Below are 27,556 nucleotides of genomic sequence, written 5' to 3'. Positions count from 1 at the left end.
TATTTCTTCAAGCTCATGATATGATGTACTTAATCCTTTTGTTTATGCTCTTCTTTTTCTTTTTGGCTGCTTCAAATTATCATTTTTTTGTTAGTACTCCTTTTAAACTTGTGAATGTTCTTATATACTGTATTTTTGGGATGTTGGACATACATACGTAAATTATGGAATTTTTTATATACGCATATATGTAAAAGTGTAAGTAATAAGTATGCATGTATGTATATAATGTATATACATATATATTAGAGTTTAATTATTTAATATATATATATATACATATGCATTTATATGTACACTTTTTATTTTCAAAACTTTCGTATTTTAAAAATAAGAAAAAAAAAAAATTTCGAATGGTCAATCCATTTTATTTACTGATCAGTTAAATGATTTTCCTCTTTTGTCATTTTGATCAAAGAATTCAAGAACGTTAGAGCGGTATGCGCGCGATTAAGTACTTAAGTGCACGTATGCATATAAATATTCATTTAAATAAATACCTTAATATGTACGTATGCGTATATTCGTAAATATACATGTTAATGTATATTTATATGTGTACACAATTGCGTTAAGCATTGTATACTCTATTTATACTCATACATACATACATACATTCATACATACATTCATACATACATTCATACATACATTCATACATACATTCATACATACATTCATACATACATTCATGCATACATACATACATACATACATATATATATATAAATATATATATATATATATATGTATATGTTTATACATGCAAGATGAAATCCCGCCTATTGTTTTTTCATCAATTTTAGCACATACCGTTAAAATTCACTTCGTGTATTTATATTTACATTCTTTATTTTATTATATAATATTTCCTTATATTTCCTTATATTTCCATGTATTTCCGTATATTTGCGTATATTTCCTTATATTTCCGTATATTTCATTATATTTTATTTTTTTTATTTAACAAATTTTAAAAAGAAAAATGCAATTAGAAATGAAAATTCGTCAAAATTATTGCTTGTTAATATTTTTCCATAAATGAGGAAAAGGAAAAGGAAAAGGAAAAGTTTTATTTTTGTATTGAAGTACACAAAATAAAAAAAAAAAAAAAAAGAAAGAAAAGGGATAAAGAAAAATGAGGGAACATATGCAAAAATAAAGATCACTAAGAAAAGAGGAAAATAAAAAATGAAGAAACAGCATAATTTTGCTTTTTTCTTTCACATGTGAGACTGTTAAGTTTACATGACTAAGAAAATCGGAATAAATTTAGGAAAGTTATATTATAAATTTGTAGAGATTCATTTTTTTTTTTTTTTTCCTTTTTAGAATTAAAATTTCGTAGATTTACTTTTTTTTTTGTTCTTATGTTGTGGTTAACTTAATTCTTAGTACATGTAGACAATTTGAAAAAAAGGCAAATAATTTTTTTTTTTTTTTTTAAATAAATTATATTCATTAACATTACTCTTCTAATAGTAAAATTTCTTATTTTGCAAGGAAATTGGATGGAAAACATGTAAGTGTGTATGCATGTATGTATGCGTATATGTATATGTATATGTGCATATATCTTGCCAACAACTACTTACATGTTCAAGCCAATTAGCAATATTAAAACAGACTTAGACAGCTATTCAAGTTCGCACAATAGTTATTAATTAACGTCTTATGCACATTTTCTGAATTTAATACTATTTTATTAGGATAGTTTCTTCTTATTGTTTTTTTTTTTTTTTTTTTTATATATATTATTACATTATTAGACATCATTTGTGTATTAACATATTTTCCAGTGTTTTTTTTTTATTATTTTGTTATTCGGTTGTTATTTTGTTGTTATTTTGTTGTTATTTTGTTGTTATTTTGTTGTTATTTTTTTGTTATTTTTTTGTTAAGTTTTTATTATATTTCTAATTTTTATTCATTATTTTTATGTTATAATTCTGTCCTTTTTTTGTTATTTCGTTATTTTTTTTATTTTTTTATTTTTTTATATTTTTTTTTATTTTTTTATATTTTTTTATATTTTTTTTTTCCACATCCATTTTACACATATTACGCCAAAGTAACACGAGTTTAAAATCGCATTATAATAAAATGAATATGCTCTGTTCGGACGATTACAAAAATAGTATCACAACAATAGACTTAAATGACTGTTTTAAAAACTGCGGAAATAGTACAAGTAATAATAGCTACACTAATGGCACGATCAGCCATAGCAATAATAATAGAATAATAAAATGCATTGTACGAGAAAATGCAAAAAAAATTAGAGAGATTGTTTTTAAACATTGGATAACTCAAAAAAAGGATGCCTTCTCTCAATGTGCATATACAGCAGAAACTAATTTTGACGAGGAAACAAAGCAAAGTCGTTTATCTCGTAGTACTAGCGGTTGTACCTGTGGTTGTAAAGATGTAGAATCTAATGAACGGACTTTTTATATAGACTATTTATACACACAATTAATAAGGCACATGTACATAATACTGAGTACACTGAACGTAGAAAAAAAGGAAAAAGGAGGGGAGTTCAATTTTAGTAAAATATATAGTTATACGTATAACTATAAACAGATTGAAACAAGGGATGCTAAGGAGTATTTAAGATATTACGGTATACATGATTTTGACCAGAATTTTTCCTTTTTTACCTATTATAATGCATGTAGCAGCAAAAATCATGGAATAAAAATAGAAAAGGATGATAAGGATAAATGGGACAAAACGAATGATAAGAAGTCCAATTTTAACATGTGCATATATTTACCTACAAAGAAAGAAGTCGATATTTTATTTATTATAGAAAAATTGTATGATTTTTTTTATTTTGATCTTTATGTTCCAATAACTACAAAGGAGAATGACTTAATTTTCTTTCCATTTGATTTAGCAAATAATCTGTTAGTCAAGCATGAGTTTAATATATATGTGCCATTTTTATATATATACTTCAATTCACAAGTAAAAAAGGAGAAGAGGACTTTTCACTTGAACAGTTTTAATATAGTAACAGATACCCTTAGTTATTTTACATTTGAAGAGAAAAAAACTATATTTTTTATTCCATTAATTGCTTATAATAAATATGGGTGTAGAGTTGGAAGCGGTAAGGGCTATTATGATAGGACACTAAAAGATAAGCAACATGAAGAGCAGCGGAAAAAAGAACAAATGAAATATCAATATTCATCATGTAAAGAAATCGAAACAAAAAAGCATATAAAAATTGGTCTCTCCTTTGATATTTTTTTGTACGACATAAATTTTTCTGAACATACTGATATTACATTGGACTATATAATAAATGAAAAGAACATTTTCCATTTTCTGTTTTGAGGTCTTTTCCTTTCTCCATCCTGATCCCTTAATATTCTTCCTTCTTATTCCTTTTACTTTTTTCTTTTTTTTTTCCTTTTCTTTAAGTATCTTTTAATTTCTTCATCGTTCATTAGAGACCTGTGCGAGGGAAAAAAAAAAAAAAAAAAAAAAAATGAAATATAATATTATGTAATGCCGTGTAGTGCAAAGAAGTGAAGTCTAATTCAATATAATGAAATCAAATATAATGAACTAAATTGAATGGAGAGGAAAAAAAGTCAAGCAGTAATATTATACGAGCCTGGCAAGAAATAAAATATAACGATTATAAAAAAGCTTCTTAAGTACATCATTCACTTCTTGAAAGAGATGGGCTTAAAACATAACCCACTTTTATCATCACATTAATTAAAAAGAGTCCAAAAAAAATTAAAAAATTATGCATAATATATATACATAAAAAAAAAAAAAAAAGAGCGATATATTCTGCATTTTTTTTTTTTTTTTTTTTTTTTATATTTTATGTGCAGTTTTACCTTTCTTCAGAGTCATCACATTTTAGCACAGAATCTCCCGAATTGAGCTCGAGCGTGTCTACATGAGATGTTATTCAAATTGAAAAAAAAAAAAAAATAAAAAAAAATAAATAAAATAATAAATCAATAATATGGTGTATTGTTGTACAGTACACTACATATATAGGACATCTTGGTGCAATAAAGCGCCATATTAATGCCATAATTAATGCAGAGGGGAAAACACATTTTTTCGGTAAAAGCACAATATTTAATCATGTAAAATTGGATAAATTACCCAACTCCTCAAAGGTGATGTTATCGGCGTTATGATTCTACGTAGGAGTGAAAATGGTAAAAAGTTTATGCAGGAAAATCAGGATGTACAACATGCTCAGTATGCGCAATATATACAATACGAATTCAAAATGCTTAGAATATAATTAAAATGGTGCAAACCGATACAAACACATACAAACAGGTGGTATAGAAGTCTTAAGTTTTTACTTCCTTTATATGAGACGATAGCTCCTTTAAGATTCTTTCCTTGTTTTCCAAATCTTCTTCCAATTTTTTCGCTTCTTTGAAAATAAAGAAAAACAGAGTTATATGTACATGTACGCGTAATGTATGTATAAATGTGTGTATAATTATATTATGTGCATGCTCCGCAAAACACGGGTAAGGATACGAATGGGGGATATGCAAAGACATTCGTTGATGCATATAGGGGAATACATTTCTTATTCATTTGCTCACCTTGGTTTCTGTTGAATTCTGGAATTTCGTTTTTTCCCTCCCTACTAATAGGTTGCATGCTGTCGAAGAAATGTTTACAAACATGTAATCATGAGGGTACGCATATAAATACGCGATATATTTATGCTAATGTAGATATGCTGTATGTGTGTATGTTCTCGAGCAACTACATATATCTAATGGGGTAGAGAGACCGTTGTGCACTCACGAAAAATATAAAATGTAAGAGGGTTCATAAAATAAAAGCCAACAGATAGAGACGCGTGAAAGTACTCAACACATGCTCATGCATATGATCACATAAACAAGTACATAAAAAGACATATATATATATAAGCATTTATGTATGTATATATGAGCGCATGCGTGTGCAGGCTTTACTCATTCTTGTTCGCATAAGCCATGAGGAAATTGAATATGGCCAAGTTAACGTTAAAGGAGCAAAACACGGTTATAATAGTTAAGACTCTACTTTGTTCATATTTGTGTTTTAATTTATAAATATTCCTTAACACGGATTCAAAGAAAGGTAAGTCATAGAATTTTGAACAGTTTAGGGAGTATACAACACTATACAGATCTCTGTAAGTAAAATTTATAAGTTCACTACTTAATATATTATGCATTTTTTCAATGTACACCTTTTTTGAAAAAAAGAGAATTTTAGAAACACTAATATAGGTTAGAAGTTTGTCCTTCTTCCCTAAATCTTTACAGTCATTTGTGAATAATTTGTTTAAACAATTTTTTAACATAATTAATTTTTCATTATCGTCGTCTATTTTAACAGAGCTGTATTGTATAGACAATAAATGAACTAAATGAGCTATACTTGAAGTTGATAAATAACGAAAATGATACTTCCTCATATTATTACTCATGTAAATAATGAGCACTTGTTGTAATAATAAAAATAATGTTTTGCAAAAAACGTTATATTGTAAACAGTTAAACATATAATTAATGATGACGTATAGTCTCTTTTCTAATGGTTCATCAAAACGTTTACTGTGAACATCCTTTTTACAATTCCTAACACACTTTTTAAGTAAACAGACTAATGCGGCATTCAAATAATAAATCATATAAATGATTTCGCTCCGTATATCGTATATTTTTGCCCAAGTGCTACCGCTCGTTTTGTTCATGCTTAAAGCATCGATAGTCTGCTGTACTCCACCGACTGCTATTCCGTCCTTTGCTCTGGTCGTTACGACTGCTGCTGAATCCCCGGATGTATATCCTTCCCTGTTGCAAACAAAATCGTATATGTTAAAGTAGTGATAGAACTTGGTTGCATCATAGGAAATAATTTCCCCTGATTTTTTTGCATCATTGTGCCCTGCGTGTATCATAACTTGGCTGTTCTTGCATAAGTTGGAAAACGAATGACAGTCAAAAGGGTATTCATTCTTATTAACCATCCTGATTTTGTTTATACTATCTGTGTTTTCTTCTCCAACTTCTGCAGAGCTAGTTTCAATTTTCAGCTTCGACACATGCATTATAGATGTTAGTAAATCCACGTAGTGTGTAAGAAGAATTATACCCGTCCGATTGGTAATTTTATTCTTTATATATTTTAACATATATAAAACAAAATTGTATAAAACATTTGTCTTTATGGTAGTTTTACTATTTAAATAAGACAAGTTTAAAAGGTATAAAGAAATGCTATTTATCTTCCTTATATTCATTCTGCTTTTAAAAAATGTCAATATATCATCATCTATTTCTTTATCATTTAAAGAATTGTTTTTTCTGTATTTTAAAACAGTACAGTAATAATTGAATAAGTTCTTTTCATCTATATATATACCATTGTTATCATTTCTTATCAAGTGTATTTTCTCTGCGTAATATTTACTACTTGCACAACTTAGGAAAATCATTTTTTCGCTATTACGTAATGACAATTCCTCTTCAACTATTTTTTCATTTATATTGTGCTCCAGGTCGTTTAGTACATCCTGCTGTCCTCTGTATTTATTTTTTTTCTCATCAATTTTACATAATATATACAATAGCAATTTTTTATTTTTCCCTATATATTTTAATAGGTCCTTACTACTTGTGATACCTTTTCTGTCCAAGTTTAAATTAATTACTTCCTTTTTTTCCTCTTTATCCGTTTTCCCAAACTTTATATCTTTTCTTATGTTCCTATTCCATATGCTACCCTTTACATGTAAAGAAATACCCTTTTTCTTCATTCTCCCTCTACATTGAGTAAAATTATAAAATTGATCATAACACTCTTTTCGGTATTTCCATCTTGATATAGCTTTACTTATCTGTAGGAATGAACTTGTCATAATTGTTCATCGAAAAATTAACGCGCGCATTTTTTCAAGTCCGTAAAAAAGCCTCAACCGATGCGCGCTCAGGGATGTATGTACTCGTACACATTCGTGCATACACTCACATTCATATACCTACATACGTACGCACGTATGTACGTATGTATGTATGTACGCACGTATGTATGTACGCACGTATGTATGTATGTATGTATGTATATATATATATATATATATATATATATATATATATATGCTTATGTGCGTATTTTATTATTTATTTAATTTTCTTTATTCCAAAAAAAAGGGGAAAATCTTTTTCGTTGCCCGTTAGGGGAGAAATTTATTCAACGTTGGAATTCATCAGAATTATTTTATTTATTTTTTTTTTTCGAAAGGTGAAAAAATAAACAAGCCCACTTGCATAAATTAATGCTACTTCAAAATTACAATTGTACGTTGCTTAGCGGTTATATTTGTGCTAATTAGCCGGAAAGCAAAGAATAAATTGGAGGGAATCTGCATTCATGCAAGGCACAAACGAGCATAACTGTGTACATATAAATATATATATATGTACAGGTTTATATATAAGCACACGTTAATATATATATATTGTACCCGTACAGTCTCATGTGCTCTTGCGTAAAACGTTTTATATCTTTTTTGCATCTTTTCTGTTTACACATTTGCACCATATGGGAAGCTACTATTTTTGTAAATTCAAAAAAAAAAAACAAATAATAATAAAAAGAAACTATAAACAATTAAACTGTAAAGCACTATTCGACGCATCGCCTTTGCAAATATGAAGCATTTTTTTTTTTTTTCACGAAGCGATGAAAATTGGTAGCTCATATTTCGTCAAATGTCGAACATTCTCATCTTTTTAATTTAGCTAGTGTTACGTATGTAGATACGTATACATGCTCACATATACATACATACGTACATAATTGAATACATACATAATTCCACAAATACATAATTCCACACATACATAATTGCATACATACATAATTGCATACATACATAATTGCATACATACATAATTGCATACATACATAATTGCATACATACATAATTGCATACATACATAAATGCATACATACATAATTAAATACATACATAATACAATATATTCTTGTATATGTACGTATGAACGTATTAATGTTTATTGCATTTTCCCTCACTGGGATTCAATAAAAGAGGGAATGATTTCTCCACTTAGCACATCCACATCCTGAATTTTTCGTATAAATAATTTGTAAGGCTTATCAACTCTTCTGCCCCTTTTAAATTTTATATTAATACATAAGTTTGTAGAATGACCTTTATGTTTTCCTTGTCATTAAACCGTTTATTGTCACATAATCAGGAAACTCTTTAAGTTTACTACGTGTACTTTTTTTTTTCCCATCTTTTCTTTTTTTAACCATTATTTTTATTTATTTCGTTGTTTGCTTTTTTTTTTTTTTTTTTTCATTCTTTTCGTTTTTTTCGTATTTTCCTATTCTTTCTTTCCCGTTTTTCTGATTTTATTTTATTTTATTTTTTAATTTAAAATTTAAGCAGTTCAAACGAAATCTCAAGAAGGTTTCGCCTGCTGCGTTTGACCAAGATATGGAACAAAATATTGTGAAAAGGAAAGCTTAAAGAGAAGGATAAAATAAATTATTGAAAGATAATAGAAGTATGTTCATAAGGACGTAAATTCATCAGTACATAGATTATAAATAAGAGTACATAATAGCATATAATAACACATAATAGCCCATAATAGCACATAATAACTCATAATAACACATAATAGCCCATAATAACTCATAATAACACATAATAGCCCATAATAACTCATAATAACACATAATAACAGTCTATATTCATCTTTGCTAATCTCAAGATGCCTCCAAAAAAGGAGAACACTAAAAAAATAGAAAAAGAAAAGCAGAAAATTGTAGAAGATAAAACTTTTGGACTGAAAAACAAGAATAAAAGTAAAAGTGTTCAGAGGTATCTAGCGAAATAAATCAACGAGAACATATTGGGTATATATATAAAATACCTGTACTTATAATACATATATATATGAACAAGCAACTTCCAATCGTACACATATATCTAATTCACCCTTAACCCGAAAAAAAAAAAAAAAAAATTATCCCTCTCAGGTATATCAAAGGCGTTCAGCAGCAAGTATTTCAAACCAAAAAAAAACCTGACGAAAAAAGAAAAGAAGAAAAAGAAAAAGAAAAATTAAATCAGCAGAAGTTACTACTAAATTCGGTTTATCTAAGTAATAAGGATATATATGTGCACCACTCTGGTGTAATTTTTGACCATGTCTTTACATCATTTTACATCATATTTCATCATTTTACATCATATTTCGTCATTTTACATCATACTTCGTCATTTTCCTCCATTTTTCGTCATATATTGTCACTTCGCATCATTTTTCTCCATTTCCCCCTTCATATTTCTTCGCCCTCACTGCGCAGAAACAGAGAAGGTCAAAAAAATAAATGAGTTAGCTGCAACATATGATCCGAAAAAGTCCAAGGAATCACAAAAAATAGATATTTACACTGATGTGCGTGATAATAAAAATGATAAGGAAAATGACACTATAGATCAGTGGGATATTAACAGATTAACAGAGGTTATAAATATAAGACATAAAAATGTAAATAAAACGGACATTATATGTAAGTACTTTTTAAGCGCTGTCGAAAATAAGGTAAGGTCAAAAGAAAAAAAGCGTAGAAGGAATAAACTATACTATTATTGCTTTGAAATGTTTGTATATTCAAATAGACGCCACAAATGTAGTAGAAATGATAATAATAATGAGAGTTATAGCATTAATAATTGTAACAACAACAATAACAATTTTTTTTTTTTTTTTACTCCCTCTCCTGTCCTCCGCATTGCAGCAATATGGATGGTTTTGGGTATGTCCTAATGGAGGTGATAATTGCAAGTATAAGCACTGCTTGCCACAAGGTTAGAAAAGGGAAACAACAACAAAAAAAAAAAAAAATAGTGCAAAAAAATGAACATGATGGTTTACACAAATGATTACATTACATTTGGTCAACAATTTTAATAACCAAACAAAGTACTCCTTTTTGATTCGAACTGTTCATAATTTACCTTCGCAGGAGTAAACTATGCATGTTTCATTGTTTTTGATTTTTACTTTTTCAATTTTTCAATTTTTCAATTTAACTTTTTTTTTTTTTTTTTCTTTACGCATAGGATATGTATTAAAGAAGTCCGAAACGACAGTAGATGAAAAAGAAGAAAGACCTTTAGAAGAAATCATTGAGGAAGAGGTAATATCTGCATTATTTAGGAATAATGTGCATACTTAAAAGTTAAACATGAATCCGTTTTTATGTTGCATACTAAGCGATAACTGATAAGTGTTATGTGGTAACTGAAAATATTTCCAAATTCGTAATTTACATTACATTCAATTTTTTCCATCCTTTTCAGAGAGCACAATTTATAAACAACGGTACTACTGTTACACTAGAGCTGTTCAAAAAATGGTTAAAAGAAAGAGAGGAAAAGAAAAAACTAAAAAAAGACGAACAAAAAGACAAAACAGAAAAGAAAGGCAGAACGAACATGTTGTCTGGAAAGGAACTATTTACCTACGATCCTACGTAATATACATGCCAACACTTGCACACATGCATGCGCATAAACATACAAAATACCAGCAGTGGGGGCGAACGTTTTGTTGTGCTCGCAATATATATATATATATTTATATAATATATATGTATTTATTTGTTTATTTTATTTTATTTTTTTTCCACATATATGTCAATATGTATATATATATATATATATACATATATATACGTATGTACACGCATACGGCACTTGAATAACCGCATGTGATTTATTTTTCCGCAGATTATTCGTTGATGATGACAATGCCGCGAATACGAATGAATACGATGATTTGTTTTATGATGATGAGGAAGATCAAAAGGAGGATACACCAGAAAAGAAAAATTATGTTAATGGAAAAGTTGAAAATGGTTAAGGAAAAAATATTAACAATTATTATAAGCAATGCCTTTTCATTTATTTAATAAAATATATTTGCATATTTTTGTATGTTCATTTGCTACCTGTACAGATAAAAGAGAGGATAATATACCAATAAATAGTGAATTGTTCATTGACGAACTGGTAGAGATTTCTATTTAAGACAATAAAATAAGAAAGGGGCATATCTTCAAATTTAACAAAAATAAAAAGAAATACAAATAGGAAAAGAAAATAAAAAAAATTCAAAATGCGTTTGTTTCATTACACGCCGAACATTTGAATTAACACTCTTGTGCATAATTCAAGTAGTAGGTGAATAATCAACATTGCTGTTTTTTTCTTTTTGCATTTTTATTTTTTTTTTTTTTTCTTTTTTTTATACAAACAGGACGATTTGGACGAATTGGATTAACAAAGGCAAATTGACGAATTTTTTTTTCCCCTTTTTTTTCTTTCCTTTTTTTAAACCACACAAATGTAACAAAATGTTATTAAAAAAATTTTTTTTTGATATAATTTGATGCAAAAAAAAAAAAGAAGAAAATAAAAATAATATAACAAAATAATAAAAAAAAATTTATTTAAATTAAAAATGTTTTTAAAAAATTATTATTAAAAGTAACTTGTTTATTTTCTTTTTTTTTTTTTTAATTAATCACTAAAAAAATTCTTTTTATTTTAAAACTAGCTTCATTTTTAACTTCAATTTTAGCTTCATTTTTAACTTCAATTGTAGCTTCATTTTTAACTTCAATTGTAGCTTCAATTTTAACTTTACTTTTTATTCTCATTTCATTTTAAAGAAACTTGATAACTTATAAGGGTTTACATCGTCCTGTAAATGATAAATTAATGTTTATATATTTATAGGAGCAAAATGTATATATATGCATATGTACATGTGTATATATGAACATATTTATTAGTGTGTATATATATACATACATGTACATATGTGTAATGCAGTGCAGAGATACAGATTTAAACTTATATTAACATGTGTACTCTGAGGGTATAAAAAAGCATACCTTTTTTTTATGCTTTTTATGTTTCCTATCATGTGATTCACTAGAGCTAGAGTTAGACAAAGAACGCTTCTTACTTTTTTTTTTTTTTTTTAAATGTTTCGACAGTGTGTTACTTGAATGGGTATCATCACTATTTGAATGTGATGAACTTGTGTATTTTTTTTTATTTTTTTTCTCTTTTTTATTTTTTTTTTTTTTTCTCTTTTTTGAATTATCGCCTGAGGAACTGTCACTCACACTACTGCTATTAATGCTGTTACTGCTACTGCTACTGCTACGACTAGTATTACTACTCCCTCCTTTATCATCATTTTTTTTCTTATATTTGTTTTTGTATTCCTTCTTTAACTTTTTTATATATCTTTTCTCCTGTTCCTTTATTTTCTCTTGTCTGTTTCTATTTAATTCCTCTAGATATTTTGCGTTTTCATATTCTTCTAGCATTTTATTTCCCTCTTGATTTTTAATTCGATCCTTTAAATCGTCCCATGTTGGTCTACTCTCTCTGTTTATTTTGTCTAATATAGTTGGCCTGACAAAATAAAAGGTTTTCACATGCACATGTGCATATAACATAATATATATATGTATAAACACGCATAACATATAATATTACACGTCCGAACAATGGTTTTCTCTTAATAAAGAATCAGGTGTAAAGCAGCATAAATACTTGAAGAAAATTTAAAAAAATAAAACAGAATATGTCTAACTATCAGTCACAAAACACAATATATGCAGTAATTGCATATAATATATAATTGCTAATTTTATTATTTTTATTATTTATTTTTTTTTTTTTTTTTTACCCAGTGTATTTTATTCTTTGTATCGGGGCAATTAACCCTTGGGGGCGAAATCCTCTTTGTTTCGGCATAAATATTGTGAACAAGAAAAAAAAAAAAGAAGAAAAAAGAAAAAGCAAAAGAATAGCAAATCAACCGTTGTATAAATGCATACACCAAATATTCTTTACTTTGCAAATATTTTTTTTTGTTGAAAAATTTAGAGCATCAAATGAACCATTAATTGGAAAAATGGTTGCATTAACTTGATATAATCAACATGAGAGGTGGAATTGCTACATACACTACCTATGCACTACACATATATATATATATATATATTTATGTAGGTGTACATTAAAACACTGTTAGTCGTCTGAATTAGCAATTTATTCATCTATGAATTTAAAAAATTACACTTAATCAATAAGGTTATTGAATTAACACATTTTTACTAATGAATTCTTTTTATCTTAATTTTTTTTTTTTTAAATATAAATGCTAGCGAAAAAAAAAATTAAAAAGGATTCCTTGTATTATTATTATTATTATTATTATTATTATTACTATTATTATTATTACTATTATTATATATATATATATATATATGTATGCGCCCTAATTTACATGTATACATATAAACACGAAAAACTATTAATAACATATAAAAATAATTTTTTTTATAAAAAGTTAAATGGAAATAAAAAAAATGGATATGTATGACAAACAAAAGAAGACTATTCTCTTATAAAAGCCAAATAATAATATATCCTTATTTTTATTTGTTATCATCAATTAAAAGATTCATATATGTCCATGCACATACTCATAATTCATAAGAAACTTCTGCTTCCTATAACATATATATATACATGAATATTACTGAAAAAAAATTTGTTCATGGGAATCTTACAAATATTCGAACATTTACACATACGTTATACGTACACGAATACATATATATATTTATATATAGATAAATACATAAATATATACATATATTTATGTATATATGTAAGTTTCTTTTTTTTTTCTTATTTATGATTATTCATGCTCACGTAATGTTGCTAAGTTGTAACGCTTTTTGATTCAAAGCTTTTCCTGAATCTTTAACAGCTTAAAAACACAGCAAAAAAAAAAAATTTATTTTTTTATTTCTCTTCTGCTTTGAAAAATGAAAACGCATTACAAAGACATAATATATGAACTAAATTAAAAGTATTTGCATGTTTGTTTTTATCTAATAAGAACAAATTGCGTAATATTTGCAACTTATTAAAGTTTATTTTAAATTTCTTCGTTTTTCAAGCTTTTCCATTTTTGGCTTTCTCTTATAAATTTAAAAATCTACATCATATATTTATATACCTACATATATACATATACAATCATTTTATCAATTTTTTCTTGTGCTTTTTTTACATTTTTGCTTCGTAAAGCAACACAAAATAAAGCAGTATGAAATACATATAAAAATCGGACTGAGCTATTAAAAAAATGCATTTATGTTTACCTATACATACAAAATCGAATAATCATTAAAACGTAATATATTTTAAACAACAATATTACCCTTCCTACGCGCATATAATATAATACAAAATATTTATATATATATATATATATATATATGTATATGTATATATGTATATATATATATATATACATACAATATATGCATATAAAACGTTTAATAAAAAATTACTCAAAAGGGTGAAAATTAAAAATTAAATTGTTTCTTCATACATTGTTTAACATTTTTAATGCATTTCATTTTGCCGTTTTTCTTTATTTAAAAAAAAAAAAAAAAAAAAAAAATTCGCATATTATTTTGAAACAAAATTTACTTGCATTGCATTTTGTTGATTTTATTTATTTATTTATTTTTTTTTTTTTTTTATGCCGTAACAAAGATTTTCTTAACTTATTCGATTATTTAGTGCATTTGATTTTGTTTTTATGCTTCTATTTTTTATACTGTTTTTTAGTTTTTCTCCATTTACCTTTTACTTTATTTTTTTTTTAACTCTTCCATTAACAATTCGCATTAATTTTTTCCCATTTTACTTTATTATTACATATACGTACATATATGCATATATACATGCACATACACACATATACACATAAATATATATATATGTGTATGTATAAGTACATATGTACACATGTACACATACATATACTTATAAAATATATATAACTACGTTTATCATTTTTTTAGTCTCATCGCCCTCATTTTTTTGTGTTCATGGAGGTCCCATTTTAATAACACTGTTTGAATAATTTATAAAAATATTTTCTTTTCACCTCTCAAGTCGTACATATTTGATGTGCTGCTTTCCGGCTTTTTTTTTTTTTCCGTAGCGTTTTATTATTATATACGTACATACATATATACATATGAACATTTGTGTATTTATATATGTACATATACGCGAATAAGTACACTCATATATACATACATATATATATACATACATATATATATATATATATATATATATATATATATATATATATATGTATGTACATGCACACATGTTTAAGCATATGTGAACGGCCCAACGCGCGCACGCATAAACGAGAGTACGTACCTTTTGAGTTTTTTCACAAAATGAATTCTGCCGCTATAGAAGTTATAAATAAATTAAAAAAAGAAGATGATAGTAACAATAAATGTTTTGATTGTGGGATATCAAACCCTGACTGGGTATCAGTAAATCATGGAATATTTTTGTGCATTAACTGTTCAGGTGTTCATAGAAGTTTGGGAGTACATATAAGTATAGTAAGGAGTATAAAAATGGATATATTTACAGATGAACAATTAAAATATATGGATAAAGGAGGTAATAAAAAATTCCAGACATATTTAGAAAATTATGGTATTAATGATTTTATTCCAGAAAGAAAATATCGAACAAAAGCAGCTGAACATTACAGGAAAATAATTCGATCCATTGTTCATAATTCTGATCCACCATCTCCATTATCTCTAGATAAAGGAAAAGATATTATTAATTATGGTGTGAATGAAAATATAAATTATAACGAAAATAATAAAAATAATATGTATAAAGATGATCAACAGAATTTTATTCCATCCTTAAATACATCGGACATTTTGGAAAATGTGTCAGCTACTTTTTCAAATTTCATTAATAAAGCACAAACTATGACTACAAATACAATAAATAATTTAAATAAAAATGAAATTATCGAAACAACAAAAGATACATTAATTAATAGTAGTAGTTGGTTTTCAGAAAAAACAAAAAAAATTGCAGAAAATGTAAGTGATAATCCATGGTGGGAAAAAGGGCAAAGTAAAATAAAAGACGTTACTCAAAATGCAAGTGGATGGATCTCTAGTATATCATCAACTGTATCAAGGACAAATAGCAATTTCTTTTTTCAAAATAATGATTTTAATATGAACAATACAAATACCAATGCAGATGCAAGTACAATTCCAGGTATCCCCAATGCTAATAGCAGTAATAATGAAAATATGAACTTCAACAATTCCAATAAGAATAATGAATATGTAAATTACAACACAAATCATAATTGAAACTGTTTTATAATAGCCATTACAGTAATATGCGTAGCATTAAAAATGAGGAAAAATATTAACTATATATAGCATTATGTAAGGAGACGTGAAGAAGCGAGAATTGAGAAGAAGCACAGGGGTGTTTTTTTTATGAGACCTCAGACAGTTGACATAATTTTTTTGTATGCGCATATACATACATATATATATATATATATTATGTATAATCAGAAAATATTCTTCCATATGTATACACGCGTAAAAATTCGTATTCAGTGCAATTTTTCATTCCATGTAGCATCCCATATAGCATCCCATATAGCATCCCATTTAGCATCCCATATAGCATCCCATTTAGCATCCCATATAGCATCCCATATAGCATCCCATTTAGCATCCCATTTTACATCGCATTTTTTACCAAACCATTTTCTTCACAATTTATTATGTGTGTTCCAACTATTATTATAAACATAATAACAAAAAATTATGATTTTTTCATATTCATAACAAATTTAATAGATATTTAAACCGAGACCAAATGTGTCGTTAACATAAAAATATCGACCATTTTCGTACATAATTATGTGCGTTATTATGAAAAATAACAAAAAAAGTATGAAGGTGTACACTCTTTTTTTTTTTAAACCTTCACTGTGTTATTTTGCCTTACATTTTTTTACTCTATTTGAATGTAAGTATTTGGTATTTCGTTTTTAGTTAGCTTTTTTATTTTATTATTTTTTTTTTTATACTTATGTAAAATAGCAGTTATGTGTACATTTATAGCTATGTCTGACTTTTTAATTTTCCGCATCTACATATATATATATATATATATATATATATGTAATGCTAAATAAGGTATATGTCATCCTAATGCGTCGAATCAAGCTCGAAACGCTTCTTGCACTTTTAACCTCGTTCATTTTTTATAATTATATGTATAAATACTTTACTATTCCTTCAATTTATAGTAATAATATAACACATTTAAGCATTGCATTTATGTATCATTCTAAGTGTGTAAACATGTGCTGCTTTCTCTTCTTATTTCCTATATTTTTACAAACTCGTATTATGGCGCCATTATTCAGTACAAAGAAAGTGAACACGAAATGGACGAGAGAGATAAAGAGTAATAAGATGGAATATCCTTAGTGTGAAATATGATGTATACCATCATTTGAAGTGAACTGGGTAACTAATTAAATATGATCACCCACATAGACTCACGAATTTGCATAGAAACAAATGAATATCTGTTCAAGGTATGTTACATACCTTTATTACAAATGTTGCAAAACGAAAAATATGCGTCATTTAAAAAGGAAGTTCTTTCATTTTTGTAGTTGTTCAGAGAAAAATTAAAACACTTTTTATGCGTCTTTGATATTATATGATAATCTATACAATGAGAAGAAAAAAAAAAAAAAAAAAAAAAAAATACTTGTGCAAATTAACTATATAATGATAAAATTGATCTTCACCAAATATATATTCGCCTTCTTTTAAATTTTTCCATATCGAAGAACATAACGTTTTTCATGCAACATATATAACATATGCTACGTTAAAAACGTTCCGCAGTTTTTTTGTAAAATATTTTGTACTCTCTTTTGTGCATAAAATGGCACAAATGTAAAATAAATTTTTGTTGTAACAACACATAGCATAAATTAGCATATACCTGTTCATTAATGATAATCTGTGAGGCAAAAGTAGAAAATTTGTTAATAAAACTGTTACTACATGATGGAGAATAATAAAAATACACTATTTTATTTTTCAAAATTATATTCATATGAAATATACTCGAAATCATGACAAAAGACGCAAAAGATATATTAGGATTAGACACCTCAAAAAACAAATTAAAAACACAATTATTTCCACACAAAAATGTAGACTTATTCAAGTTTCACTATATTCCGAATGAGTAACCGTTGTAAAGGAAACAGTCAAAAAAAAAAAAGAAAAAAATATAGCTAGAAAAAAAAAAATATTATAATAATAAAAAACTTGCAATGAAAAAAAGGCTAAAATAAAAAAAATGAGCCAATAAAATAGCGAGAAAAAAAAAAAAAAAAAAAAAAAACTTAACAAAAAAAAGGAAAAGCTATGATCAAATGAACAAATTGGACACGATAGCTAAAAGAAAAAATATTTGAAATGAAAAAAACAGCTAAAACCCGAAATGGACAAAAATAAATTTGAATAATCGGTGGACAAAAAAAAAAAAAAAAAAAAGTATCTATAAGTACAAAATATATAGAAATAAATAAAATAAAGCGGTAAGAGGGAGAACAACGGCAAAGAATAACGTACAACAAAATAAAGCAATATAGAACAAAATAAGACGAGTCTATATTTTCCAAAGCGGAATAATTAAAACAGTCCCGAAAAGGATACAACAAAATTAATATCAGTAAACAGTTTTTTATATCTTCAAAAAGAAACAAATATTATAAATTAATGTATTATCATGTACCAAAGTTTTATACGTTTATACAAACATTTTAAAAAATTGTAAGTTTTTCACTTTTGTACTCTTTCTTTCTTTTTTTTTTTTTTTTTATTTTCCCTAATGAAGGAAAAGTACATATTATTCATTTATGTCCAGATAGTTTATTTTTTTTTGTCCTGGAATACTGAAAATGTAAGGGGACAGCATGAGAGAGGAGGTAAAGTAAGTGACCTCATAAGAAATTTTGAAAGCCTTACAAATGAAAACAGTACATCTTCCATCTCGAGTAGAAGGAATCCGTCTGCTATCTCGCATGAAAGAGATACATCTGGTACCTCGTACTTAAGTAATCCTTCCACTGACTTCAATACAAACAACCCATTCGAAAAAAATTCTGACAATGGAGAAAAATTATTAAGTAGAAGAAGGGATCTTGAATATAATGAAGGGGAAGGTCCATCTTATGTCAATACGAACAGAAAATTTTCTCCTATGAACAAAACACAAGAGTTCACTGCTACCAATGGTGATGACTACGATGACGACAGTGATGATTATGATGATGACAATAAAGATTATTTGAAGCAAAATTATGCACAAGATAACTTATCAAAAATGTACTCGCAGCAAAGTCGCGATGTGGATGATGAATACGAAAGGACAGATAAGAAAGAAAACTTTTATTTAGGTAAATCTTTTGATAATTTTAGGAAAAATTTAGGACTTGGTATAGATGATTTTAAACGTAATTCAGACATTTATGATAACCTAAATAATCGTTACAGTAACTTATCAAATGGATATGATGGCACAGATATATATGAAGATATCCAGTTTTTAAGACCACAAAATGGTGAAAATTTTAACGCTGCTTTTATACCTTCAAAGTTAGGCAGTAAAGCTGAAGCAGCATATCAGAATTATAAACCATTAAATGAAAGCAGTAGCAGTAGTACTTATAATGAAAATATAGACGATAAGTATAATTATGCATACTCAGTTAACCCTATATATAATAGTATTCCAAGTAATTACCAACATAGTGATGATACGAAATATAAGGAATCTCCCCGTCGTTCCTCGTTAAATTATGGATCACGCAGAGATAACGCATATTCAGATGTAAATAAAAATGAACATATAGATGAAGGTGTAGATGCAAGTGTACATGTTCAATCGGAGTACTCTTTACCTGTAGATAATATTTCCTATTTGCACACGTATAGAGGGGGTATAAAACCAAACGATAGTGAAGACGATTTTAGAAAAAAATTATCATCACAAAAGGAAAATGAATCAAGAGAATTTTATAGTGTACTAAAAAATTTGAAATCTGATGATAGTAATAATAATGAATTATTGAGAAGAAATAAAGAGCATCAATATGTGGCAGAATTAAAAAGGAGAAACGATAAAAGGAATGGGTTCTTTCACAGGTTTAGAAATAACAGTAATAATAGGAACGAAAATAATGACGTTACCAATAACCGCATAATTGATCGCAATAATGAGGTTAGAAAAAAGAGATTCAATTTTAAAGGAGGAAAAAGTCCATCTAACAGTGATTCTACACAAAAACAAAGAGAGTTCGATAAAGTGAATTCAAAAAATGAAGGGAAATCAATAGAACCACTAAATGTATCAATTTTTAATGCATACCAAAATAATTTATTTTTAAGGAAAATTCTTCGATCTGCTTCTAGCAATCCTTTGAAAAACATATTTAAAAGTAACAGTAATACAGATAACATCATATCAGTAACAAAAGAACTACAAGAAGCCGCAGAACAATGTATAAGTAAGAATAAAAATAAATTAACAAAATCATTGTTAATGAAAGAGTTAGCATTTAATGATGTAAAACTTTTAAAAAATTATGATTATGCAATGTCTTATATTACTGTTCACTGTAATTCGAAAAATAATAATACATGTCTAGATATTAAACCGATGGCATATAAAGAAGAGGATAAAAATGCAGGAAATGTTTTATTTAAGTTGCCTAACACATACATTTTGAATACATTCGAATTTATGCTATCAAATACTACCATGTGTCGCACTTTCAAATCAGTAACAAAAAATAAAATAAGAGACAACAACGTGAAAGCATCTGATATTATTTTGTTATTTTCTAATTCTTATTTTAAAAATGTAAATCCTATGTTAGTTAATTATCTTATAAATTTTTTAACAACTAAAAATGAAATTTATTTGAAGAAATATTACCTTGCTGTTATGTTGACGTTTGCTCCATTTATTAAACCAGCATTGAAGATATATTTGGGTGATAGATATATGAAGACAAACAAATACTTAATGGATACAGAGATTCAAAAAATCTTCACTGATTTATTATTTGTTTCTTTACAATGGATTCAAGCATTTCAAGATAGATATTCGGATGCAAATAATACGATTATTATGCATGTATATAAATCAGTTACCTTTTCTAAAAATGCAAATGTGCTATATTCTGGTGTGTTCAAATCTTTAGAACAAATTTTATATCTTCATAGGATACGTAGCGATATGGAGAACAATAATACAGACGAGAGGCATAAGATGATAGTTAGCACTATTATGAAATACCTGAGGAATGCATATTCCATCTTGTACTCTTAGGCATACACTGTAAAGCATATATCACGCATCATAAAGAAGTTGTGGTTTCTCCTTAACAGCAAGGAATAGAGGGAAAATGGTTCATTACTAATGCCTATTCATTATGTAATTTGCCCTTTCGTATTGACGTAGTATTATAGCGTTGCATTATAACACATATTTCAACAATGCACCTTTTGGATCCTCAAATGTTCATGACTCATCACGCATTACAACCTAACACAAATTATAACCCACCACGAATTAACCTCTCCCATTGGAATATTCCATATGGGATTACCCACTGCTGAAAAACTTTCTACTATACCGCAATATCGACCACCTATACTTTGAGTACACGTACATGTATGTGCCGCTGCACATATATATATATATATATATATATATATATATATATATATATATTATATATATATGTATATATAGCCATTTATTATACAGTGAAAACTAAATTATCATTGAATAAATTTTTGTTATTACTACTTTATTATTTTATTTTTTCAACTTTTTCAACTTTTTCAATTTTTAAATAAATTTTTTAAGTCAACCAATTTATCAAAAAGGGCCAAGAGCTAGTTTGACTTTTTTTAAAAAATGACCATTTAAAGGAAAAATACATAAACACAAAAAAAAAAAAAAAAAAAAAAAAAAAAAATATGAACTATTGCAAAATTAAACAAAATATAACAAAATATGGCGTAAAATGGAAATACAATATGCCATAAGTTAGCACTTTTTTAAAATAATTCTTCCAGTAAATCGGCGGGCAACTGATCCAACATAACCTGAAAGGGGGGGGTGTAAAGCGTAAAAATATGTGTATACGTGTAATATAAGTATATATGCATATATATATATATATATATATACATACCCATGTATATACTACCAACGTTCGGGCCAAATAAAACAATATGAAAGGGCCCCGTGTTAGCAAAAATGCACACTCTTCCCCCTTAGGATGTGTTCTTTTTCGTTACGCACAATTAAATCCTCATATGGCTTTTTTTTTAAGATTTCCTCATTTAGGTTTTCCTTAAAATATTTCTTATGTTTCAAAATATGCTGAATAATTTTCTGAATGTAATCTTCATCTGTTACATTATCTGATGTTTTGTTCATAAAACGTTTAATCTTTTTTAGATATGTTCTGTTGTTCAAAAGTTTCATTGCTTCTTTTAAATCTATTTTTTCTGGTAAGTCATCAACTTCGTTGTCTTCAAAATGTTTATTTAAAGAATCTAATGCCTGATCAAAAGAATTTTTATTTTCATCCTTGTTTTTATTTATTTCCCTTTCTTGCATATCATTAAATAAATCATTATTACTTGTGAAAAAATTTTCCTTTTCCATATTATTCATTCTGCTTATATATTCATTTGTGCCCCCACTATTACTATTGCTATTCCTATTACTGTTGCTATATGCACTAATGGACGATGATGAGCTATCACTACTGCTAAAATGCAAATTGTTCATATTTTCAAACGTGTCATAATGATCATCACATGTATATACAAAATTTAACATGAAATCCTTAAAATCATTCCATAATATTATTAAATTCTTCTGATCAATATTATCAGTATTACTTATGTTTTGTTTTAATAACAAGTCTTTGTTTAAATTTAAAATTTTTCTCTTAACCGAATCATGTGGTTCCCATAATCGGAAATGTTCCATAGATTTGTGCAGCAAATACTTCAGCTCATTTGTATCTAATGTATTTAATAATTGTTTATTTATATTTTTTTTATTTAAAAATTTTCTGTTTGCTAATATCAGTAATTTCATTTCTTCATCTCTCAAATGGAAATCAAACAAATAATACCTTATAATAGGGTAATTATCAAATTTTATTTTTTTTTTTTCACAAATATATATTTGTATTAACCTATTTCTTAAACTGTCTTTTGATATTTCTACTGGTAATAAAAAGTTCCTTTTGTATATCTCTTTTTTTAGCTCCTCCATTGACATATCAGAGAAATGAGAAAAGTCAAGGGTATCACTATCACCCTTTAATAAGGCACTTATCATAACATTATCACTTTTGCGTAATTTTCTCTTAAACGGGGAGTTGTTGGTTTCGTTCTGTTTGTCACGATCTTCTTCCTCATCCTCTTCCCCCTTCTCCTCGCCTCCATTCATATCCCCCTTTCGCGAAGATCCTAAACCTCCACCCCATTCCAAGTTCTCTTTTTCATCATTTGGAATAGCCCGACTTGATTCCTTTTCATTCAATTTAATATGTTCTTCTGTATCACTTAATTCTTTACCTTTTTTGGAGGTATCCTTAACACTTGTTCCATTTGAGTAGAAATCATTTATATCAGTTTTTAGGCCAAAAAGTTTAGAATAAAGCAGCGATTCTTCTTTTCTTATATCATTTGTCCATTTCATTCTATCTTTATTATTTTCAAAGTTTTTCATAATTACTGTATTTTCACATTTATGTGCAATATTACCATTATTATCGGCATTCTCCCCACCTGTATTTCGGGCAACGTTTAACATCTTCCTCTTTTTATTCTTTCCACTTTGACTATTTTGCGCATCGTTATTTCGAACGGATTCACTTTGGAAATTGTTCGTTTCTTCATTTCCACTAAAAATTTCGCTAAGTATACTATTCATTTCATCAGTGTAATGATTTTTTACGTTCTTTTTAATTTTCCTGTTCTTTGTTATTCCTTTATGCCCTTTGTCGTCATGACTATCTGTACCTCCCCGTTCATCAGTATCTTCGTCCTTATTCGCATCGTCTGGGGGTTCTTCATAGACTTCCTCCTGTGCCTCTATACTACTTGAATCGACATTGAAAACGTCATCATAATTTTCATACTCATCATAAAGGCTAGTATCATCTATGATTTTTTCCTTTTTTTTTTTTTTTTCCTTTTTTTTTTTTTTTTTTGCATCATTTTTTGGGTCAATTTTTGCTCCCTTTTCTTGATTGCTACTTTTGTTTATCTCTTTTTTATCCTCTCCGTCTGATGTGGAATTATTTTTTTTGTTTTTTCCTTTCTCTTCCACCTCTTCCTTGTATTCTTCCTTCTCCCCATTGTTGTGTTTCAGACATCGTACCATTTTAACCTTTTTTACTTTATTGTATACTTCGCTAATATCCATACTCTTATAGTTTCTATTATTCATTAAATATATTTTGCTAGGCCTATTACCAACATTTTTCTTAAGTTTTACATTTTTTGTCAATTTCGACCTTTCAATTTTAAGATTGTCCGTATTTTGGGGAAGCTGCAAATAATTTTGTTGACTTGTATTTCCACTATTTTCATTATTCATGTTTTCTTTATTTATCCCTGTATTTTTATACATATTTTCTGAACTATTCTTTTTTGCTTCTTCTTCTTTTGTAGGTGGTTTTTTCATATGTTGGTTAGGTGTCTCATAGGACCACCCCTTGTTGTATGTTTTTGCTTCATTTTCTGAAGGTAAATTTAATAGAGTAACATTTGAGTTCATCAACCTTTCTTGAATAGATTGCCTCTTTAATTTCATCATTCGAAACCACTTAATTTTTTCTTCTGTTATGGACGAATCGAGGGTGAGATTAAAAAAAATTAACTTCTTATCCTTTGAATTATCAGACGTGTGGATAGCAAGCTCATTATCCTCCTTATGCACTATATCGATGTAGTCTTCGCTACGGTGGTTACCCTCTCCTTCTTCATCTATTTGTTTTTTTATAATTTTGTCGACATATACAATGATGTTCATGTTTTTCTGCAGTATTAATTCTTTGTCCTCTTGTTCATGTAGAGGATACGAGGGTAAACCGATGTTTATGGTCAATTTATTTTTATGTAGGAGTGATAAAATTTTTATAAAACGATTATTTTTATCTTTTATATAAACATCACAATCAACAAAAACACCATATTCGTGCACTGACGTAATTCTTCCTCTTAGTTTTTTCCCTGTATAAATATTTTTTAGTAATATTCCTACAGGATTTATTTTTTTTCTTAGCTCTTTTGTGTCTTCATCATCATCATAATTGCGGTCAGACACGAACGAATGAAATTGCTCTTCCTCATTGTTAATTGTACCCTCTATGCTGCCTACACTACCGACTCTGCTACTACTGCTAGCGTTGCTACTATTGCTAACCCTGCTTATCCTGCCAATATTGACAAGGTCATTTGGCACAATTACATATTTAATTGGGACGTAATTTTTATATGACGGGGGATTTTTGTACCCTATATTATAATATTCCTCGTAATGTTCTTCATTAATATTAAATAACTGTATATATCTATGTAATAAGAATTTATAATTTTTATTTTTTATAGCCAAATACTTTTGCTCTTTATTTATAAAGCGTACAATAACATCTCCAAAAAAATTTCCTTTCTTGTCTTTAATAAATATAATATATTTATCTATAATTTTATAAGGCTTAAAAAAATCTTTTATTTGGGTACTATCAACATGAAATGGCATTCCCTTACATAATACCAAACAGTTGTATGTGGGTGATAATTTTTCTTCTACTGGTAAAGGTAAAATATTTTGATTAATTAAATTTTCATTTATATTACTTGTACCTATTGCTTTTATATCTGCTTTTAATCGTTCTTTATTAATATCATCAATTAATATTTTATTTATGTCTTTATTTTTTAAAAATTTACTATTTTTTACCTTAACATTGTTTCCGCTATATTTCATTCTTCTTTTAATATCTTTTATACTATTTCTTTTCATAGGTGAAAATGAGTACCTGTTTTTCTTTTTTTCTTCTTTTTCCAACATGCTATAATTTTCTGTAACATCTATTTTTATATCATTTGAATCCTTAGAAATATTTAAATATGTTATCTTACAGGTTTTTAAATTTCCATATATACTATATGACCTTATAATATTTATATTAAGAAAAGAAAAAAGAGCAGATAAAATTATTACAGAAATGTACACGCTACTCATATAGAATATAGTTCACATATACCTATTTATACAGCATTTCTCTTTGCACATATATATATATGTGCTTTATTTGAATAAAACGACTATGCCTTTATATAAGTGTGGGTACATGTGTATACATGCGTTTACGTTCCTACCGTCCTTTGAATACACCTAACCCTAATTAAGTATACAAAAATAGAGCTATGAATTTACACGAAACATATAATTCGCACATATAGCAGATATTGAAGAAATACGCATTTTTAATCATATTGAAATGGGATGAAAAAATCTCCTTAATATCTTTTACTTGTGATAAATGAAAAAAAGTCTTCTACACGTAACCTTTTTAAAACTGTGTACGCGATTCTTTTGTTAAAGTTTTATTCTTCCAAGGAGTGTTCATAATTTTTCTTTATTTTTCTCTATTTTTCTCTATTTTTCTATGTTTTTCTCTTTTTTTTTCTTTTCCTTTAGCATATACTACCTTTAAAACGTTGAAAATAATATATTGGTTTAAAAAAGGCAATTTAAAACCATATAATTCTCACCAACTTTGAAGCTTATTCTGAACATTTTTTTTCGTTGCGTACATTTTTATTTTAAAGTTGGCCTATTTTTCTATAAGTATATCAAGCTTCTAAAATTATTCATTGACAAAGAAATTATTCAAATGAATTAATATTTTAATGAGTTCAATTTTGCAAGACTTTTTTTTTACCCTTTTTTATTTTCAAAAAAAATTTGATAAATTATTCTTCTCTTCCTTTATTACACAAAATAGTAGTAAAGGAAAATAAACCGTACATTTAGTTTAATAAGTATATACATACGAGAAAAAACACAACTATGTTAGTTCTCAGATGTTTATTAAAAATTTATATCTCAACGTAAATTTTAAAAGTTGTAACAATGTAAGTTCTACTAGTAATATACAAAATAATTATTATTACAACTTGAAAATTTGGTTACCATAAATTATGCAATCGAAAAAATGAAGATATACAAAAAAAAACACTAGCACATTTTACTAAATATAACTTAAGCAACTTCATCTTCGAAGAAACAACAGAATTACACATGCATTTATAATTTTTAACATATGAATTCACATAAAAATATATGTAAATTATTTGCTACAAATATAGAGAATGTGATTACAAATTACGCATTTCCCCC

The 27,556-nt window shown here is 27.0% G+C and overlaps 7 protein-coding genes across 7 annotated transcripts; 4 read left to right on the top strand and 3 right to left on the bottom strand.

The window, feature by feature from the left end:
- Positions 1-2,103: 2,103 nt before the first annotated feature.
- Positions 2,104-3,348, top strand: PmUG01_14078200 (conserved Plasmodium protein, unknown function; the record flags this gene model as incomplete). Its single annotated transcript, XM_029008379.1, has 1 exon — positions 2,104-3,348. The coding sequence occupies one exon, from the start codon at positions 2,104-2,106 to the stop codon at positions 3,346-3,348; it is 1,245 nt and encodes a 414-aa protein (XP_028864674.1).
- A 53-nt stretch (positions 3,349-3,401) lies between these two features.
- On the bottom strand, positions 3,402-6,919 carry PmUG01_14078100 (conserved Plasmodium protein, unknown function; the record flags this gene model as incomplete). The annotated part of the gene is made up of 6 exons (XM_029008378.1): positions 3,402-3,468; positions 3,867-3,924; positions 4,144-4,180; positions 4,353-4,423; positions 4,605-4,663; positions 4,986-6,919. 6 exons carry the CDS (start codon positions 6,917-6,919, stop codon positions 3,402-3,404), a joined length of 2,226 nt encoding a protein of 741 aa, XP_028864673.1.
- A 1,888-nt stretch (positions 6,920-8,807) lies between these two features.
- On the top strand, positions 8,808-11,387 carry PmUG01_14078000 (cytoplasmic translation machinery associated protein, putative; the record flags this gene model as incomplete). The annotated part of the gene is made up of 9 exons (XM_029008376.1): positions 8,808-8,917; positions 9,076-9,200; positions 9,406-9,644; positions 9,841-9,910; positions 10,166-10,242; positions 10,406-10,578; positions 10,835-10,962; positions 11,064-11,116; positions 11,364-11,387. 9 exons carry the CDS (start codon positions 8,808-8,810, stop codon positions 11,385-11,387), a joined length of 999 nt encoding a protein of 332 aa, XP_028864672.1.
- Positions 11,388-11,762: 375 nt separating this feature from the next.
- On the bottom strand, positions 11,763-12,880 carry PmUG01_14077900 (conserved Plasmodium protein, unknown function; the record flags this gene model as incomplete). The annotated part of the gene is made up of 3 exons (XM_029008375.1): positions 11,763-11,810; positions 12,004-12,535; positions 12,813-12,880. The coding sequence occupies 3 exons, from the start codon at positions 12,878-12,880 to the stop codon at positions 11,763-11,765; spliced, it is 648 nt and encodes a 215-aa protein (XP_028864671.1).
- A 2,525-nt stretch (positions 12,881-15,405) lies between these two features.
- ARFGAP (ADP-ribosylation factor GTPase-activating protein, putative) lies at positions 15,406-16,365 on the top strand (the record flags this gene model as incomplete). Its single annotated transcript, XM_029008374.1, has 1 exon — positions 15,406-16,365. The coding sequence occupies one exon, from the start codon at positions 15,406-15,408 to the stop codon at positions 16,363-16,365; it is 960 nt and encodes a 319-aa protein (XP_028864670.1).
- Positions 16,366-18,934: 2,569 nt separating this feature from the next.
- PmUG01_14077700 (conserved Plasmodium protein, unknown function) lies at positions 18,935-21,439 on the top strand (the record flags this gene model as incomplete). The annotated part of the gene is made up of 1 exon (XM_029008373.1): positions 18,935-21,439. The coding sequence occupies one exon, from the start codon at positions 18,935-18,937 to the stop codon at positions 21,437-21,439; it is 2,505 nt and encodes an 834-aa protein (XP_028864669.1).
- Positions 21,440-22,176: 737 nt separating this feature from the next.
- On the bottom strand, positions 22,177-26,395 carry PmUG01_14077600 (conserved Plasmodium protein, unknown function; the record flags this gene model as incomplete). The annotated part of the gene is made up of 2 exons (XM_029008372.1): positions 22,177-22,224; positions 22,424-26,395. 2 exons carry the CDS (start codon positions 26,393-26,395, stop codon positions 22,177-22,179), a joined length of 4,020 nt encoding a protein of 1,339 aa, XP_028864668.1.
- Between the last annotated feature and the right edge of the window lie 1,161 nt (positions 26,396-27,556).

Source organism: Plasmodium malariae (genome assembly GCF_900090045.1).
Source record: "Plasmodium malariae genome assembly, chromosome: 14".
NCBI lineage: Eukaryota > Apicomplexa > Aconoidasida > Haemosporida > Plasmodiidae > Plasmodium > Plasmodium malariae.
Note: the sequence above shows the minus strand (reverse complement) of the source record. Positions and strands in the feature narration are given on the sequence as shown.